The sequence below is a fragment of the Drepanopeziza brunnea genome (assembly GCF_022702325.1).
Source record: "Drepanopeziza brunnea f. sp. 'multigermtubi' strain 214-2 chromosome Unknown ctg11, whole genome shotgun sequence".
NCBI classification, from domain to species: domain Eukaryota; kingdom Fungi; phylum Ascomycota; class Leotiomycetes; order Helotiales; family Drepanopezizaceae; genus Drepanopeziza; species Drepanopeziza brunnea.
Window position 1 is genome coordinate 1,698,329 of NW_027094074.1, and position 16,012 is coordinate 1,714,340.

A 16,012-nucleotide genomic window follows, 5' to 3' on the forward strand; every position below is an offset into this window, starting at 1 on the left:
TTTTTTTTTTGGAAAAAACTATGAATATATATATATATATGTCTATGTATATATAAAAGAGAAAAAGGGCAAAACTCAATTGGAAGCTCATGTACTATAATGAGGTTCCAATCTACAAACCTAATCTAATAGGTTTTGCGGTGTCTACAATCTACAATCAAACTGACGGTATCAGAGGCTCATATGGCTCTAAGCGACGACTACACGCCGCTGAGCCACCGGTCCGTCCCGCCAGTTGATGGAAGTCAGCCACGGAATTCTCTTACATGTAGATGGTAAAAACTTCTGGGCGGGAGGCGAGGGATATACGGCGGAAGAAATTGGCTACAGACAATCATTACTCAACGATCATAGAGAACTTCCGAGCGTATCAGACTCCAACGGACTGTCTTATAAGGTCTCTTATTTGATTCGGCTCTTAATCTATGTGGGACAGGCCTTGAGATTATCCTGCCTTCCCGTTCGCAATGTTCGTTCTTTGCCTCGCCTTACTGGACCCCTTCGAGCCCTCTAATCCATACATGCCCCCGGCAAAGAAAACAATAAAAGCCCCGAGCAGCGTCCCAGGTGACAGCTTATTCCCAAACAGCCAAATACTCAACAACAAACTAACAAGCTTCCGCACGTTCAACACAATCGTCACAGTCAACGCCGAAGCAGCTGAGGCAAGCAAATTCACGCCTCGGATACAAGCGTACTGCGTGAGCACGTTTATGACGAGGTAGGCGAGCTGGCTGGGGATGCGGATGGTGTCTAGTCCTTTCTGGAGCTCGACTGGAAAGTTGGTCATTTGGTTGTAGGCAGGGAGGCCCAGGGGCGCTGAGGCGGCCAGTTTGATGAATTGGCGGTTCATTGAGGGAATGAATGGCACGAAGAGGGGGAGGGCGAGGAGGTGAGAGTAAAAGAGGTTCTCTTTCCAGTGGGGTCCATATGCCTTGTAGGTCTCTTCGGTGTACAGACCCATGATTGCTGATAGTACTTGGGCGATGAAGAGGATTGCGAGACCGGTGCTGAAGGGTGGGAGGTCACTGGTGGTTATCACATTCTTCTAAGAAGGTGTCAGTGTAGGCCGTAGAGTCAGAAACAGTATGCCTACCTTTGACTGCTGGTCAGACCAAGCAGCAATAATAACACCAATGGTCAATAGAGTGACCGCAATGACCTGGATTCTGGAGAATCGCTTTCCCCAAAGATATCCAGCCGCGATGGTTGTAATACTACCTCCTGATCGAAGAATGATATGTATAGGCACGGAGATATTGTAGCTGAAAGCGTGGTTGTTCAGAACATTGATCGTGAAGAAGAGCAGGATGTTGATGATCCAGCGACGTATCGGGACATGGTTCGGCTTGAGGAAGAACGGTGGTCGAGTTCGGTCGAACTGCGAGAAGTATCCTGTAGTCGCCACGAAGAGAAATTGGACAAAGGTCAGCAGGGTGCCACTGTCAGGCTCGACCCTAAATTTCGTCTTGTTAGTATCTTCAATATAGTCCCAACCCAGATTCCAACTCACTTGACAATAGCCTCCAGTGCAAAGACCTGCAAAAGAAAGTATGAGCCTCTCGTCTCCAAGATCCTAGATGTCCTTCGAGCAGGAATTGACTCACATTGGAACAGCACCCTCCAAATATCAAGCCCAGCATAGCACCCACGGCCAACCATTGCGGAATCGTCTCGATGAAGATGCGCCCAATCAGTGCCATAATTCTCGACGACGCCGGACGCGGGTCGTCAATTCCATACATCTCGGCCTTTTCTAGAGAGAGGCGTGCGTCAATGATCTTGGGGGTTATGATGTCGCCATCAGCAGCATTCGAGCTCGAGGAAGCTTGGAGGTCGCGGAGCGTGGATCGCCGTCTCGGGCCGGTGCTCATGGACGGAGGCTGCGTGCTGCTGGAGTCAGCCCTACGTCGTCTCGCCATCCGGTCTGGGGGGGGTTTTGTTGTTGTTTTTTTTTTTTTTTTTTTTTTTTTTTTTTTTCGTTCGAGACCGTGTCTGTGCAGGCTGGCTAGCGAGCTGATGGATGGATGGGTTGATCGATAAGAAAGAGGGTTGCAGAGATATTGGATTGAATGTTCTGGGGGGGGTGGGAAGGGGCTTGCTAACGAAATGTGAAAGGAGGGGTGGATTGAAGATCGAGAACTAAGACAAGGCAATGTTCTGATACGTACGGAGGACACGGCCGGGCCCAGCTTACGTGCTGAAGAAGAAGGTACAACTAGCAACGCGTGGGAAAGGATGGACCTACAACAACTGAGATCAGATGGCGCTAAGCCCGGACAAGTGCCGAGCCCTCGAAGGCCAGCGAGACAGGACGAGACAGGAGAGGACAGGACAGGACAGGACAGGACAGGACCGGACCGGACACGATGTAGGAGGCAGGAGAGATGGCTAAGGGATACGGGGTCAGACTGAGCGGGTGGATTGCACGTAGACCGGAAGGAAGGAAGTAGGTGGATGGAGTAGAGGCACTCGGTCGTCGATGTATGTCGCTGGCCCGTACGGATAAATAAGTAGGTGCAGACGGGTATTGAGCGGCGATGGCTTTCGGCTCTCGAGGTACAGTACGGTAGTATGTTCCCTTAGCCAGAAAGCCGGGAAGTGGCTTGAGAGGGCAGCCGTGGCAGGGCATGGCAGACACCTAGACACCCAGACACCCAGACACCCAGACCTTCCCAAGCCCGAGTTGAAAATAACACCGCACCGGGGATAATTATGCTTAATTGTTTCATATACAATGCAAGATCCTTCACCCGATGTTGATATATCCTCCATATTTCCGTTCCAAACAGACTCCGTGGATGGCTAATCAAAAAAGGAAAAAAGATACAGCCGAAGATCCTGGACGACCGTGGACTGCGATTCTTTGGACAAATCGCATTATTTGGCTCGAAACTTCCTCGGTTTGATGCTTTGGTAGCATCCCAAGCGATCCATCATACTACGTACATGCATACTCTGAGACACCACCCACTGCATTCCCCCACAACCACACGCACGGCCCAAACTTATTGAAATCTCTTTGCATTATTCATTTGCGAGGCGACTACTTCATCTGGACTGCGGAGGACCCGCCCGACTCCGGGAGAATTCTGCAATCCATTCCTCCGACGGACAGCCTCCAAGGAAACTTCGGAAACTTCAGAACCACCTAAAGCCCGGCCCAGTCAAAAAGGTGCTAGCCACCCGGTCATTTACCATAGTCCCCTCCATATAACCTGTGGTATCTTCTCTACCACCCATGATCGCACAATCGTCCCTGATGACCTCCACGCCTTTGAGAATGAACGGAACCCAGGGATCTGGTGTGAACGCTGCTCGCCTTGTAAGAACGCCGAGATAATGACCAGGAGACCACTTCCATGCAGGAACAATTCTACAATGCCGAGAAGACGAAAAGCTACAGGGCTGTCAGCCAAGGATCGCCATACCATATCCTGTGCACTTACGTTATTGGTCGCTGCAATAGCGATGCTATCTTCGAATGGATGCCAGCTCATATGCAGAATCTTCTTGTTGAAATCAATTTGATCGGCATCGGTCTCCTTCCTCATCCTGCTGCCTTGACCGGCGCCAACAGCCGCGGGACTACCAGCTCTGGAGCCGCCCTTCTTTCCGTTCGTGGCAGTCGGGCTAGTCGAGTTGATCGGTGTTGGGACACCGACCTTCTTTGCCTTGAACGCTGACTTATCCGCCTGAAGGACGACCTCGACCTCTTTGTCCGGATCAGAAGGATAGATCATGAAGTTGTTGTTATAGCTTCCGGTCATCACGTTCTTGGCATCCCCTGAAAAGACCACCTCAAACTTGTCGAAGATGCTATCATTCTCGTAGGTATCGCAGAGTCTAGGTCGGAGGTGCTCATGGATCGGAATGGTCTTCACCGGTTGTCTCTCCATGTTGACATCCCAGATCTTGACGGTGAGATAATCACGTGAAAGGATATAACGGCCGTCATGAGAGAATCGAACGTCTGAGATGGACGAGATGATTTCCGAGAAGAATGAACGGGCGGAAGGATCTTCCTCTTGTTCGAATTCTAGGAAAAACGTTAGCAGGAATGGTGGGCCATGGTCGACGTGGCTCACGCTTTGCATGTTGATCACACAGGGCGCTCTCTCGCATATCCGCAAGCTTGATGGTGCCCTTGGAGCTTGCATACATGAACCAGTTGCAGCTTTGTGGATGGAACTCGGCTGCTGTGATCACCTCTGTTAATTCCTCCATGTTTGCTGGCTTGATATCAACAATGTTGAAGCTCTGATCTTGGATGTTGAGGTTCCATAGATTTATCCGTAAATCGTCACTGCTGATGAAAGTCTCTCCGTCGCTGTTCACGGATATGCTGTTGATGTGGTAGGCGTGGGCATTGGCGTAAGTTCGTCGAGGGACCGCTGCTACCACAGTATCGTGATGTGTAAGGCGGGGTAGTTTGAGGTCATGAGAGCTTGAGTAGTGAACATTCGAGCGAGCTCGCATGCCACCCCCTCCTCCGACAGCAGTTCCCGGCGTCAGATCTTGTGAGAGATTATTCTCTGCCACGACCTTCAACGACTTCTCGAAGACCTTCCACAATTTGATTGTCTTGTCGTTCGTTGACAAGAGATAGTGTGACGCATTCTGTCTTTTGCACCACTTGATCTTGTTGATCTTCTCCTCGATCTCGAGAGATTTCAGGTAGTCGAATTCGGGCTCGTGTGATTGGAATTCGGTGTGGAACTTGTATTCGCAGGTTTTTTTCTGGGGTCGACAACGTCAGCCTGACAGCATAGACATTTGTTTGGGTAACACGTCCGATGATGGAATACATACCGTTTCGTTCCTCTCAAACAGCACAACTCGACCTCCTTTATCTCCGGTCGCAAGATAGTTTCCCGTATGGTCAAATTCGACGGTGGAAATGATATCGGCTGGAGAGGGCTCCTGTTAGCCACAAATGTCTAACAGAGAGTGGATGACAGGGCGCGCAGATCTTGGAGCGGGATTGGGCCCATGAGACTGCAACCAACCTTCGGTAATATCTTCTACGTCTCCCTTATCACCAAAACACCTAGATCATACATGTTAGCACGGTAGATCTGTATGCGCACGCAGCTATGCCGCAGCGCCCTCGATTCTGGCAGCGGCCACAAATACGAAAAGCAGGTGTATAGCAAAGTAGGCAGGCATCGGATTGGAAAGAAGTGACTGACTGTGTGAACTTCCAAGTTGGAGAGTTCGGGTCCCCGTCTACCATCTTTCAAGAACCGTAGGGCGAGATCGACTCCCGCCAACAGATATGTTTGGGAGAGGGTGATTTGGTTGCGGGTGGGCGGGGAGATGTATTTTGATGCGAGCTCGACGGGACTGGGTCGAGAGGTGGAGAGGTCCGAGAGGCAGAGGGTGAATCTTGGCCGGGGTAGGTAGGCAAGCGTTTCTCGGAGCTGATCTGATGGATCGAGGGTGTAAGAAGGGAAGGGAAGGAGAAGGGAAGGGAAGGAGAAGGGAAGGAGAAGGAAACGAAGGGCAAGGACGGTGTGCGCGCAGGTCGGTCGAGAATCCGAATTTCGGGGACGGGTCTGCAGATCAAGGGAAGTTTGCGGAAGAGGGAGCAGAGGCAGAGTAAGGGTCGTGGATGCGCGATGCGGTGCGGTGCGGTGCGGTGCTTTGGGGACGATGGTGAGGTTTCGTGTTCGGTTGGCGGTCGGGTGGTGGAGGTTGTCGTGGGGTTGAGTACCGGTAGCTTGATCTTGGCGGAGCGAGCGAGGGTGAGGAGGGAGGAGTAGGTAAGTAGGTAAGTAAAGTGAATGCTCATCACTTACTTACCTGACGTATAGATACCGGTAGATAGGCAGTTACGGTACCTCGCAACTCAACCCTTCTTGCTCATCAATTCCCCCGATATGAAGATTCCACTCATATGAAGATTCCACCCATATGAACTATATAAAAACAACAATTCAGGTCTTTACAGCCCCACTTCGCTCGCTCACATCGTAGCTCACAGCTCGCATGTATCGTTGGCCTGTCCTCGCGGTTGGTGGAGCGACTCCCTCAACCTCATCCCTCACTTATGCAGCAATATAATTTGGACTTTCACCTCATCCCCTCACAAATCGCCATGTCCTTAGAAAAAGAAAAGGAAAAGGAAAAGGAAAAGGAAAAGGAAAAGGAAAAAGAAAATGGGACAGGACCAGCCAAATCTGAAGAAGATGATGCAACTTCAAACCAGAATGCTCCATCCCTCCTTTCCCGCATCGCAGCCTCGGCTACAGGACTGACCCGGAACGCCTCCATGGCCCCGGCCAGCGCGACCGACTTACAAAATGCTGCGTCGAGTTCAGAAAAGGGGCGATCGCTCCCCGGTGCATCCTCCAGCGGAAGAGCTTGGGCAGAGAGCTCCAAATCAACGCCAAGTCATCCGCAAACAAACTCCCAAGCGAGCAGCTCCTCCGGCCTGCGAACCACCCACAGTGAGCAACACGTCCAAGCTTCTGAACAACAATTCCACTCCTTTCTAGACGGAATCCCCTCCTTCGTCCCCTTGGGAAGCTTCGGCACCATCCCCGTGGCGGACGCGAGGAGCAGTTTCGACGAAGCCTGGTCGCGATCCCTAGCTCAACTTGCCGACTCTTCACGCAGGACGGTAGCGGAGCAAGAGAGCAGAGATGGCGAGGATGTCGTTGCCCTACTATCACAGCCTGCTGCCCTAGAGACCCCCCCGGAAATGGAGGAAGATGAGAACTATGACTGGGGCCTCACGCCTGCTCAGATCTCCCAGCTGAGGGAGAGAACAAGGGATCTTTTGCCTGCTCCTGAACAGCATGGTCATCTATCTGAAAACAACGCGCTGAATCTACTTCCGGATTTCCAAGGCCGGGAAGAGGCGCGAGAGCAGTATCTGAATGACTGGAGTGACGTGTTGAATCGGTACGCGGATGAGGTCTGGGGTGGACTCTTGCCGCTTGTGAAGGAAGCGAGGAGGGAAGTCGAAGAATTGAAGGCGGACGAGCATGGGATCGAACAGTCGAAGACGAAGGCTATTAGGAGGCTCAATGCTATCCTGGGCCATTTAGGATAGCGTTAATACTTGCCAGCATGTTGAGGGCAGCTCTCTGTCGCCCGCCTACGGAGTCGAGTGATTTCCTATGGAGCAGCAACCGGGCCTCGCACTAGAGAATGAGAGGTAACCACGATGGGGTACCGTTTTTTTCAATTTGTATATAATGGAGGCCGTTTAGTTTCGATTTCGAGCTTCTAAAGGTGTGAGACGAAGAAGACCTTTCGGTCACTAGGGGTTCTTCTTCACAAACGTCTGATCTTCAGACGTCCAGAGCAGGCAACGATCCAAGCCAAGGTACAGCTTAGTTAGTACTCTCACCCAATAGGTACCGGTAGTCAAACACATTATCCCAAATCCAAAACATCTCATTCTTGAAAGGACGTTCAGTTCAACCCACGATGCCCAAAAATAAAAAATAATAACAACAATAATAAAAATGATAATCCACCAACCCTCTCCACCCCGCCCACCACTTCTCATCCCAAACCAAGCACCTGCTACAGCCTCCTCCTCCTCCTCCTCCTCCTCCTCCTCCTCCCACCGTTCCCCTTCCCCTTCCCCCAAACCAAGCACCACCAAAAGACACACCACCCCCCTCCCCCCACTCCCTTCTCCCCTCCCCCCTCCCCCCTCGAGCACTTATCTATTCTACTCCCCGTCAGAGCCCATCGGCATCAGAGCAAGAAATCCAACCAACATTCTTCTCCTCAAAAAAAAAAAAAAAAAAAAAAGACCAGCCGCTCGATTGATACGCCTGCTGATATCCTCCTCCCGGCCCCCGTCTGTCCGGTGGCGAGAAGAGAGCGTCGTGCGCGTGGCGTAGTCGGATGTGAGGTGAGTAATCTACGTATGTATGTACCTATGTATGTACTACGTCGCAGGCGTAAGTATTACCCCTCGAGGGTAGGGAAAACAGGGGGTTTAAAGTGGAAACTAGACTTTTGAGGCACCCTCGAGGGGTAGTACTTAGGCCTGTACCGTGGGTATGTATGTATGTATGTATGTGCTGGGAAGTAAGTAGTTACAGTTAGGGGGGGGAGCGGGTGGGTGTGTTGTTTTGAGTTGGCGAGATGCGAGATGTGAGATGTGAGATGTGAGGTGGGCGGGCTGGCCTAGGCGTCGGGGAGCGCAGCAGAGGATTGCAGAGTTCGTCGCGGGGCAAGAAAGACCTGTGCCGGAAATTGGAGCGGCGTGGCGGCGGTCTGTCGTCCGGGACGCAGAGCAGATCCCAACCGGATGGATTGAGCGTAAATTCTCGGGAGAAAAAAAAAAAAATAACGACATCCTGTGATCGACCTTGTAAGCACCAGGACTGGGTAAAGCCAGAAACAGAAAGTGCTGCAAGCCAACCCTGGTTGTGAAGATCAGACTTGCCATGGAATCAACCCCGTTCACTCGGCACCTGTCCAAAGAAGTTTAGAAGGTCAGTGGAACTCGATTCGTATACACATGGCCACAGTGATAGAGGAGTTAGGACAGTAGAGCCCTCGGCAGAAAACAGACGCATAAACACAAATACAGTATTCTACAGGTCGTTGCCCATCATCCTCATCGTACCAATCGCGCCTCTTCGAAACCATTCAAGACATGCCCCTTCCCTATATTCCTACCTCGCCAACGATCTTAGCTGCCTCTCTGTAGGTCTTGAGCAGCTTCTCGCACTTCTCGCGCTCTTTCTTGACCGCATCGTCTTCATACAAGAGCTCTTCGAAGAGATCCTCCTTGTAGAGCTCGCTGACCAATCGATTCTGTACGACATCCTTGGAATGGTTCACTAGAAGATGCATAACTGCTTTGGGAACTTGATCCGCTATCGACTCTCGTACAATGTTGAAGTACGACGAGATTAATGCTCGGATAAGCTCCGTCTCCATAGCCTCGCGGTCCGTCAGAGCTGGCTCGCTATTGTTTCCCTAGATAGGCCAGTTAGTGTTCGCCATGTATGAGAGTGCGAAATTCGGCAATCTTACAAATGGTGAGTTGTAGTCGTAATCCCTCTGCGCTCTGCCTAGCTCGTAGTCGTCCTCTCGTAATTGCTGGGCCGGAGTTCTTGGAACTTGGCGCTCTTCCTGCCTGCGGATACTTTGGCTAAAGCTTGGTTCGGCGCTTTGACTGACATGCCGACCGAGATTTGGGTTCTGGACCGATGAAGATCCTTGCCCAGGACCTACCCCACCTGCTGGCATAGCTCCGTCTTTGCCGAAAAAGTAGTTCAAGAAGGAGTCCCGGGCACCGCCTACGGCTTGCCCATTGAATCTAGGCGGCGAGCCAGGTCTCATACCGTTCATCGTAGCTGCAATGCCTCCCGTTCCGTTTTCTCGGATCGCGGGAGACATGCTTCGACCACCCTTGTGCAGCATCTTCCTTTGAGGTAGATTCTCAATTTTATCCTCGCCCTCTTCTTGATCCTCTGGCGTGTCAGTGCCATTTGTTCCAAGTTCCTTCTGGCGTCGTCGATCCCGTCTCTCCCGTTCCTCCTGGAGAAGTCTTTTCCTTTCCTTTTCTTGCTTATTAGTCACAACATTGCTCATCGCAGCTGCCGCACCGAGGAAATTAGGATGGTTAGTATTGATGTAAGCCCGCTGTATCGAGATCAAAGATTCGACATAAGATGAAGAAGGACCCAGTCTTTCGCGGAGAAGGTCTGAGACTACCTCGATAAGCTTAGCTTGGAGCCGAGGGAATCGGGTCAGCTCCGTAGAGCCACAGGTATGGCAAATCTTGATAAGTTCTTCGTAGACGAGTTCAACACATCGTTGACTGGGAATCTCTAGGAGTTTGATCTGTGGCTTCACCAAGAGATCGAATGCTAGTTCGGGTACGAATAGACTCGGTCGAGGTCCAGTAGAGTTTCGAATTGCTGTTCGAATGTCCAGAGCGGAGAGATTTGTCGTAGGATCAATGGTCTCCAGAGAGTTTCCGAATACCGAGTTAAAAATGTAGTATATCCTGGCACCACCACAAAGCTCCTTGGTCGAAATCTCTGTTGATGTTCCATCAATGGAAGATATGAAAGAAGTCGCGAATCGAGTCATTAATTGAAGCACCAGAGATCCTCTGTGCTCCTTTCCACTGAAATGCATATCTCCGTAGCTGGCAAGTTCTTGCTGGCATTGTCCCATCAATGTATTGAGTCGTGCCTTGATGTCTGGAAGGCGTTCTCGGATGTGTGCCATCAGGGTCGTGTTGAGGCTTTTCGCCAAGAATTGAGTGCCACATCGATTTGCCATGTTGCGGTATGCGGGATGATGCTTGAAGAAGTCTGATTCTGATTTAAGGGCCTCCGCGAGGGACTTGTTTCCCTGGATGTCTTGTTGCGAGCGGTTCACAACACCAATAAATCCAAGCTTCAGTGGATATACCCTCCCAGAGAGGATATCAAGGGCATTCGTTCCATGGTCCATCAGATCAATCTTGGTGAGAACCCCGATTGTCCTCCGTCCCAGTGGGTCAACATGGCGGGCGAGTTTCAGAGCCTCCGAATTGACAATATCGACGTTCGCGGGGGAAACGGCTAAAATTATGCTGTTGGGTTTTGCGATATACTCAGAGATAAGGTTGCGAGTCTGCTTCTCGATATCTGTTGGTTGATCGCCGATCGGTACCTAGCAGCAGTCAGCTTCCGCTTCATTTTTTCTAAACCCTCATGTACCTTTGTTAGACCTGGCAGATCAACCAAAGTCAGACTGAGGACGTGCGGAGAGTAAATTTTGAGATTTATGGGCGACCGATTTATGCCCTTGTTGCTTCCCGCAATCCTCGCCGTCTCGTTCTCAATTTCTCGCTTGACGTCTTGGAATTCCGTGAACCTGCGATTCGGTATGTGGTGGAATTCTGCCCATTCTGGCTGTGTTGCTACGGCCGCGGCTGTGTGCGCTTCGGGGGCGTCGTCTTCCTCGGAGGGGATGTTGATGAGCTGCAAAATGAGCGGTCTTCGAGTAACGATACCACTTCCACGGGGCAGGAAGTCTCTGCCGACTATATTCTCGAGAACTGAGGACTTCCCGGACGACTGAGACCCCACGACGACCTGACGATGTTAGTTTCCGTTGATGGAAGATGTGCCCGAGGGTCCTTCGTACAATCTGCGGCAGATCCAAGCTATCATTGCCAATAGTGTTAAAAACAAGGTCTTGCAACTTGTTGACTATCCCCAAGAGGTCTTCGCCCAGAGATGCCATCTTGTCGAGCTGGAATGGATATCGGTTGGGGGGCAATCGAGCTCAGCGAGCTCAGACAGCTATCTATGTCGCGTCGAGACAGCGTCGCCCTCTGACCCAGATGTAACGGTTGGCGCAGAGTAATTCTAATGAACGTTTGAGAGATTCGGTATAGCCGTGGTGAGTTGAGTGAACAGTGGTTATGGTGATGGTCTGGTCTGTCCGGATGTTCGAGGGGTGGCCGTAGGGTGTTTACTTTAGAATCTAAATTTCCACGGTTATGCGTCGGCGAAGGCAGGCTCGCCAAGACCCAAGACCAACCTTACGATCCCTGCCTCAAGCTGGAGGATCGGAATATATAGATATAAATATGTAGATATAAACGTATTGATATAGAATCGGAGAACCGCAGACATTCCAACATTCATTAAATCTGGCCTTCGTCCCAAGCTTCTCATCTCATTATATTCTGTGCAGAACTCCAATCCCGAAGGTGTAGAGCAGCAAGGATTTACTTGCTCTGTTGACAGCCAGCATATACGTGGTATAGGTAATTCCTTGCATTGATCTCACTTCTATATAGATCGAGAGTCCTTCTCCTTTCAAGTGATACTGCATCTTCGCCTGATCACTGCGCCTTTGCTGCGATGCATTTTTGATTTGTATATCGAATTTCGTTGCCTTCCGAGTCCGAATATTCCTTTCATGTCTACTCAAGCACATAACACAGCCACCAGATGCTTTTTTTACCCCGAAGATTTACAGTCATGCTCTAATCTTCCATTGCTTCTTGCTTATCGTTCTAAATTATCTATCAATCTTTCTCGAAGCCAAATGTTGAAAGAAATGGGTACACGTGACGATGACATCAGAGAAGCTGCTTCGATGTTGATCAACAAACGATGAAGGGGAGAGCGTGCATTTTCATGATGCAAGATCGTTCTCTTACAAGTCCTCAATTGTAAGCTTGGCCATACACTGGAGAAAACTTTTGCCAATCCTCTCGGTATTCTACTCCCATCATGCGTTCCATGATCAGCATCACCCTCCTCCTCCTTGCACCAGCATCCACCAGCCTCGCAACTTCTACAGCCCAGACCCCCATCGCATTAGGCAAAGATAGCTTCGCAGCCGTCCGAAAGGCGTGAGCCATTCTCCCCGACACAACATATCAGCAATCGTCTAACCACTCAGGAATCAACCAGTCTGGAAGCGGCAAAAATCATCAGCGAAGTCCTCGACGACTTCCAGCCAAGATGCTTCCTCGCCCCCTTCTACGGCAAGAAGAGCAACCGAGCCGTGACCCTCGGGAACAGTCTCAAGCAATCGGTCACAGAAGACCGGCCAACGATAAAGATCTACTGCCCGGGTCTGGACAGCACGGCTGGCCTTGTGGTCGCGCTGACGGACCCGGATGCGAAGTCACGGGACGACCCGAAGTGGTCTGAGATGTGCCATGTACGTCTCTATCCGCTATCTGCTAACCGCTATCCCTAGCACTATAAACAGAGGCTTTTTCCTCCAGAGCGGCTCGTCGGAAAATCGCTGGCTGGTGTCATTGCCTATGAGAGATGTACCTTGACTGACGCTAGACGCAGTGGATCGCCATCGTCCCCACCTCGAACCAGAAAGACTTCGTACTCGACGTTTCAAACGGCTCTAATGCCTTGGATATCGTCGAATGTGACTCTCTCTTCTTCCCTCCCCTAAGCCCCCCTCTCTAACTAACCCCTCCGCAACCCTAGACAAATCCCCCGCCCCGCCAGCAAAGACGGGCTACCACCGCTACGTCTTCGTCCTCCTCCAAGGCGCAACCTCCAACCTGACAGCCCCCTCGGAGCGCCAGCACTGTGGCACCGGCAAGGTCCGGCACGGGGTGCGGGACTGGGCCCAGAGGGAAGGCCTCGAGGTCGTGGGCGCGAACTTCTTCATGGAGCGGAATGGCGAGCTGTGACTTGCTTCTTGCGACACGATTACCTAGATTATCACATCAGAGTAAGGATGTAAATTTAATTGGGCTCGCGCAAATTCGTCGTCTTTCTGTCAATTGGCTGGCCCTCGTTGCAATCTGTGTGATGCGCTCCACTGGATCCTGACTGCACTCCTGGGGACCTCCCCGAGGAAGTAGCAGTAGCCAGAGGTCCATACGAGCCTCTGGTATGGCTATTCGCTATGCCGCTCCCATCAGTATTCTTCAATTACGCGTTGATATCTTTTTTTGGGGGGGGGGGGGGGGGGGGGGGGAGAGAGGGGGGATATTAAATATATCGAGTATCCGCTCAGAGCTTTCTATACTTTACCTTACCCCCCCCCCCTCACCTAGCTAAGCCTGGTACTCGTCAAATACGTACATAGATAGACGAGGGGACTGCTGTTTGACACATAGGTGAGGGGACTCTTGCTACCTCTTTGTTTTGACCCACCGTGGTTCTGCTCGGAGCTTGCTGATATAGCCTTCGAATGAGCCTAGTACCTATGAATGTCAGTGTGCCCGGGATGTGCTTCAAACGCGCTCATTTCGACGGCCAAGGAAGAAAAGGGGCTAAGCGAAGAGCCCAGCGGGTCTCATCTTTAAATTTCGGTTATTAATAAATAGACAAATCCCATTTGCGTAGAATACTATGCAGAGCTCCCGACTCCGAATGAATGCCTTCCCCTACTCCCCCCTTCTCGTTTCATCCACTCACACCCACACCTAAACACATACCTCGCTTCGCCGCCAAACCTCCATCAAGTCCTCCCCCTCCTCGGATCCAACGCTTCCCCCTTCCGGAAGTCCCTCATCTCCTTGGTCCCCATGCTCCCCGTCCCGCCCTCAATCCTCCTCTCCCACCCTCCAAGCCGGACAACCAAGCATGTAGCGTTGTCGCCCTCGCTGCTCACCTCGGTAGCGAAACTGACCACGTCTCGCGCACCTTGCTCAGGTGTCTTCGCCTCCTTGACGACGTCGACGATCTCCTGGTCACTCAGCGTGCCGCTGACGCCGTCGGAGACGAGGACCAGGAAGGAGTATTCAGCGGGCGCCAGATCGACGCGGCGGATCTCCGGCTCGGCGGACACGCCGATGCGCTTGCTGCGCATGTCGCCGAAGGCACGCGTGTTGGCGAGGCCGGACATGCGTTCCTCGCCAAACGAGTCGGTGACGAACGTCGCCGCGTAGCGCCGGAGCCGAGCCCCCTCGATTGAGGAGCTGGGGTGGTGGTTCGTGGTGACGGGGACTGCAAGGCCAGTCGCGGTGTTGCAGAGCAAGACGCGCGTGTCGCCTACATGAGCGACGACGAGGGAGGACGGAGAGGCGGGGTGCCAGAATGGTGTTGGGGCCGGGGTGGAGATCAGGACGATGGAGGCTGTCGAGCCGCCGACGAAGCGCGTGGGACCCCCGATGCGGTGTTTGGAGGGGCCGATGTACGCCGGCTCGCCGAGGATGTCGTCTGCATTCAGAGGCTTGTCGCTGTTGTGGTTTTCCGGGTCTGGTTTCTGCGCCTGTGCGGTGACGAAGTCCAGGTCGGCTTTGAGGAAGGCGTACATAAGGACTGTTTCGATGGAGACTGGACTCTCAACCCCGGGAGGGTTTTCTCGGTCTGAAGTTGGCAAGTTGAAGTACTCGGGTCTGAACCGTCTGAAATACCCACCAACGGTATTTTTCCACTGCGCAACCAGGCTCCGTTCTAACTCCGCAGCCTTGTTACCCTTGTTCGACCCAGCTTGCACCGGCTTCTGACTCTCAATAGCAGGGCGGTGCTCCGGCTGCTTGATCCTCCCATCATGACCTCTCGTCGGCATATTAGCCTCTCCCACAACATCCTGCTCACTCTCCTTTCCCTGTTCCGCCGTTTTGCTACCCCCCTCATACTGCTGGCTAGACCCCTTCACATCACTCTCCCGCTCTCTCCCCATCTTGAGACTCGATGCCAAGCCAAACGTAACCGCAGTCCTCTCCAGGTAATCATGCAGCTCCTCCCTCAAGAAATCGCTACACTCATTACCACCATGCCCATCAAACACCCCAAAGTAGAACACCTGCGGATCGCCACTAGCACTGTCCGCCGAGGTTGCGCTAGCCATCGTACCCGCGCGGCTTAGACTGATCGGCGCCCTCCTTGCAAAAGCCGGGATCTCCAGCGTGCCGGCCTGGTACGTATCCTCGTTGTACGGCCGCGTACCGCGCGAGACCGCGACCCCGAAATGGTGCTTCGCGCTCCGCAGAGGGATCCGCACGACGGTCATCTCGCGGGACACGCCGACCATGGCCGCAGGAGACGGGCCGGAGCCGGGCGTGTGCGGCGTAGAAGCCGATCGGGGCAGCTTGTGGTATGGGCCTGCGGCAGATCGAGAATCGGGGTGGAGTGAGGAGGAAGGCAGGTTCGTGACGAAGTAGTCGTGGAAATGGCGTCTCTCCCCGGCATTCTCCTGGCATCTTGAGCCGTTCCCGGCTGGGGATAGTGGTGCGATCCGCCCATCCAGTCTATTTGTACTTCTGTGAGCCGCTGAGGTCCGGTATGGGCGTCTGGTAGAGTGGATGGTGGTTCGAATACCCGGCTTGTAGAGAAAGGTAGCGATGAAGTCTGCGCGGGCCAGTTAGTAGAGTAAGGATTGTTGAAAGTGGGAAGAATCTTTACCATATGTATCTCCCAGAGACCATGCTTGACGTCGGCCTTTGATTCCAGCCATCTTCAAAAGTATGGGGCCTGAGAAAGCACAATCTTTCACTTCAGATTCAATGGCACGCTGCCAACCTGTATGCCGAACAAATAGGAGGCGCGTGCCATCTGGTGAAACGTATCCACTTGGGATACAAGAAACTTCGGAT

At 52.2% G+C, this 16,012-nt stretch overlaps 6 protein-coding genes across 6 annotated transcripts; 2 read left to right on the forward strand and 4 right to left on the reverse strand.

Moving 5' to 3' along the window:
• Positions 1–445: 445 nt before the first annotated feature.
• On the reverse strand, positions 446–1,922 carry L3040_006601 (uncharacterized protein; the record flags this gene model as incomplete). Its single annotated transcript, XM_066154173.1, has 4 exons — positions 446–1,048; positions 1,097–1,457; positions 1,514–1,539; positions 1,608–1,922. The coding sequence occupies 4 exons, from the start codon at positions 1,920–1,922 to the stop codon at positions 446–448; spliced, it is 1,305 nt and encodes a 434-aa protein (XP_066011152.1).
• Positions 1,923–3,376: 1,454 nt separating this feature from the next.
• On the reverse strand, positions 3,377–5,236 carry L3040_006602 (uncharacterized protein; the record flags this gene model as incomplete). Its single annotated transcript, XM_007292175.1, has 6 exons — positions 3,377–3,400; positions 3,450–4,039; positions 4,089–4,740; positions 4,813–4,910; positions 5,010–5,050; positions 5,193–5,236. 6 exons carry the CDS (start codon positions 5,234–5,236, stop codon positions 3,377–3,379), a joined length of 1,449 nt encoding a protein of 482 aa, XP_007292237.1.
• Positions 5,237–6,100: 864 nt separating this feature from the next.
• Positions 6,101–7,060, forward strand: L3040_006603 (uncharacterized protein; the record flags this gene model as incomplete). Its single annotated transcript, XM_007292176.1, has 1 exon — positions 6,101–7,060. One exon carries the CDS (start codon positions 6,101–6,103, stop codon positions 7,058–7,060), a length of 960 nt encoding a protein of 319 aa, XP_007292238.1.
• Positions 7,061–8,640: 1,580 nt separating this feature from the next.
• Positions 8,641–11,223, reverse strand: L3040_006604 (uncharacterized protein; the record flags this gene model as incomplete). The annotated part of the gene is made up of 4 exons (XM_007292177.1): positions 8,641–8,955; positions 9,013–10,647; positions 10,695–11,072; positions 11,125–11,223. 4 exons carry the CDS (start codon positions 11,221–11,223, stop codon positions 8,641–8,643), a joined length of 2,427 nt encoding a protein of 808 aa, XP_007292239.1.
• A 1,001-nt stretch (positions 11,224–12,224) lies between these two features.
• L3040_006605 (uncharacterized protein) lies at positions 12,225–13,156 on the forward strand (the record flags this gene model as incomplete). The annotated part of the gene is made up of 4 exons (XM_007292178.2): positions 12,225–12,346; positions 12,408–12,660; positions 12,801–12,885; positions 12,948–13,156. The coding sequence occupies 4 exons, from the start codon at positions 12,225–12,227 to the stop codon at positions 13,154–13,156; spliced, it is 669 nt and encodes a 222-aa protein (XP_007292240.2).
• A 776-nt stretch (positions 13,157–13,932) lies between these two features.
• Positions 13,933–15,873, reverse strand: L3040_006606 (uncharacterized protein; the record flags this gene model as incomplete). The annotated part of the gene is made up of 2 exons (XM_007292179.1): positions 13,933–15,767; positions 15,822–15,873. 2 exons carry the CDS (start codon positions 15,871–15,873, stop codon positions 13,933–13,935), a joined length of 1,887 nt encoding a protein of 628 aa, XP_007292241.1.
• Positions 15,874–16,012: the final 139 nt, after the last annotated feature.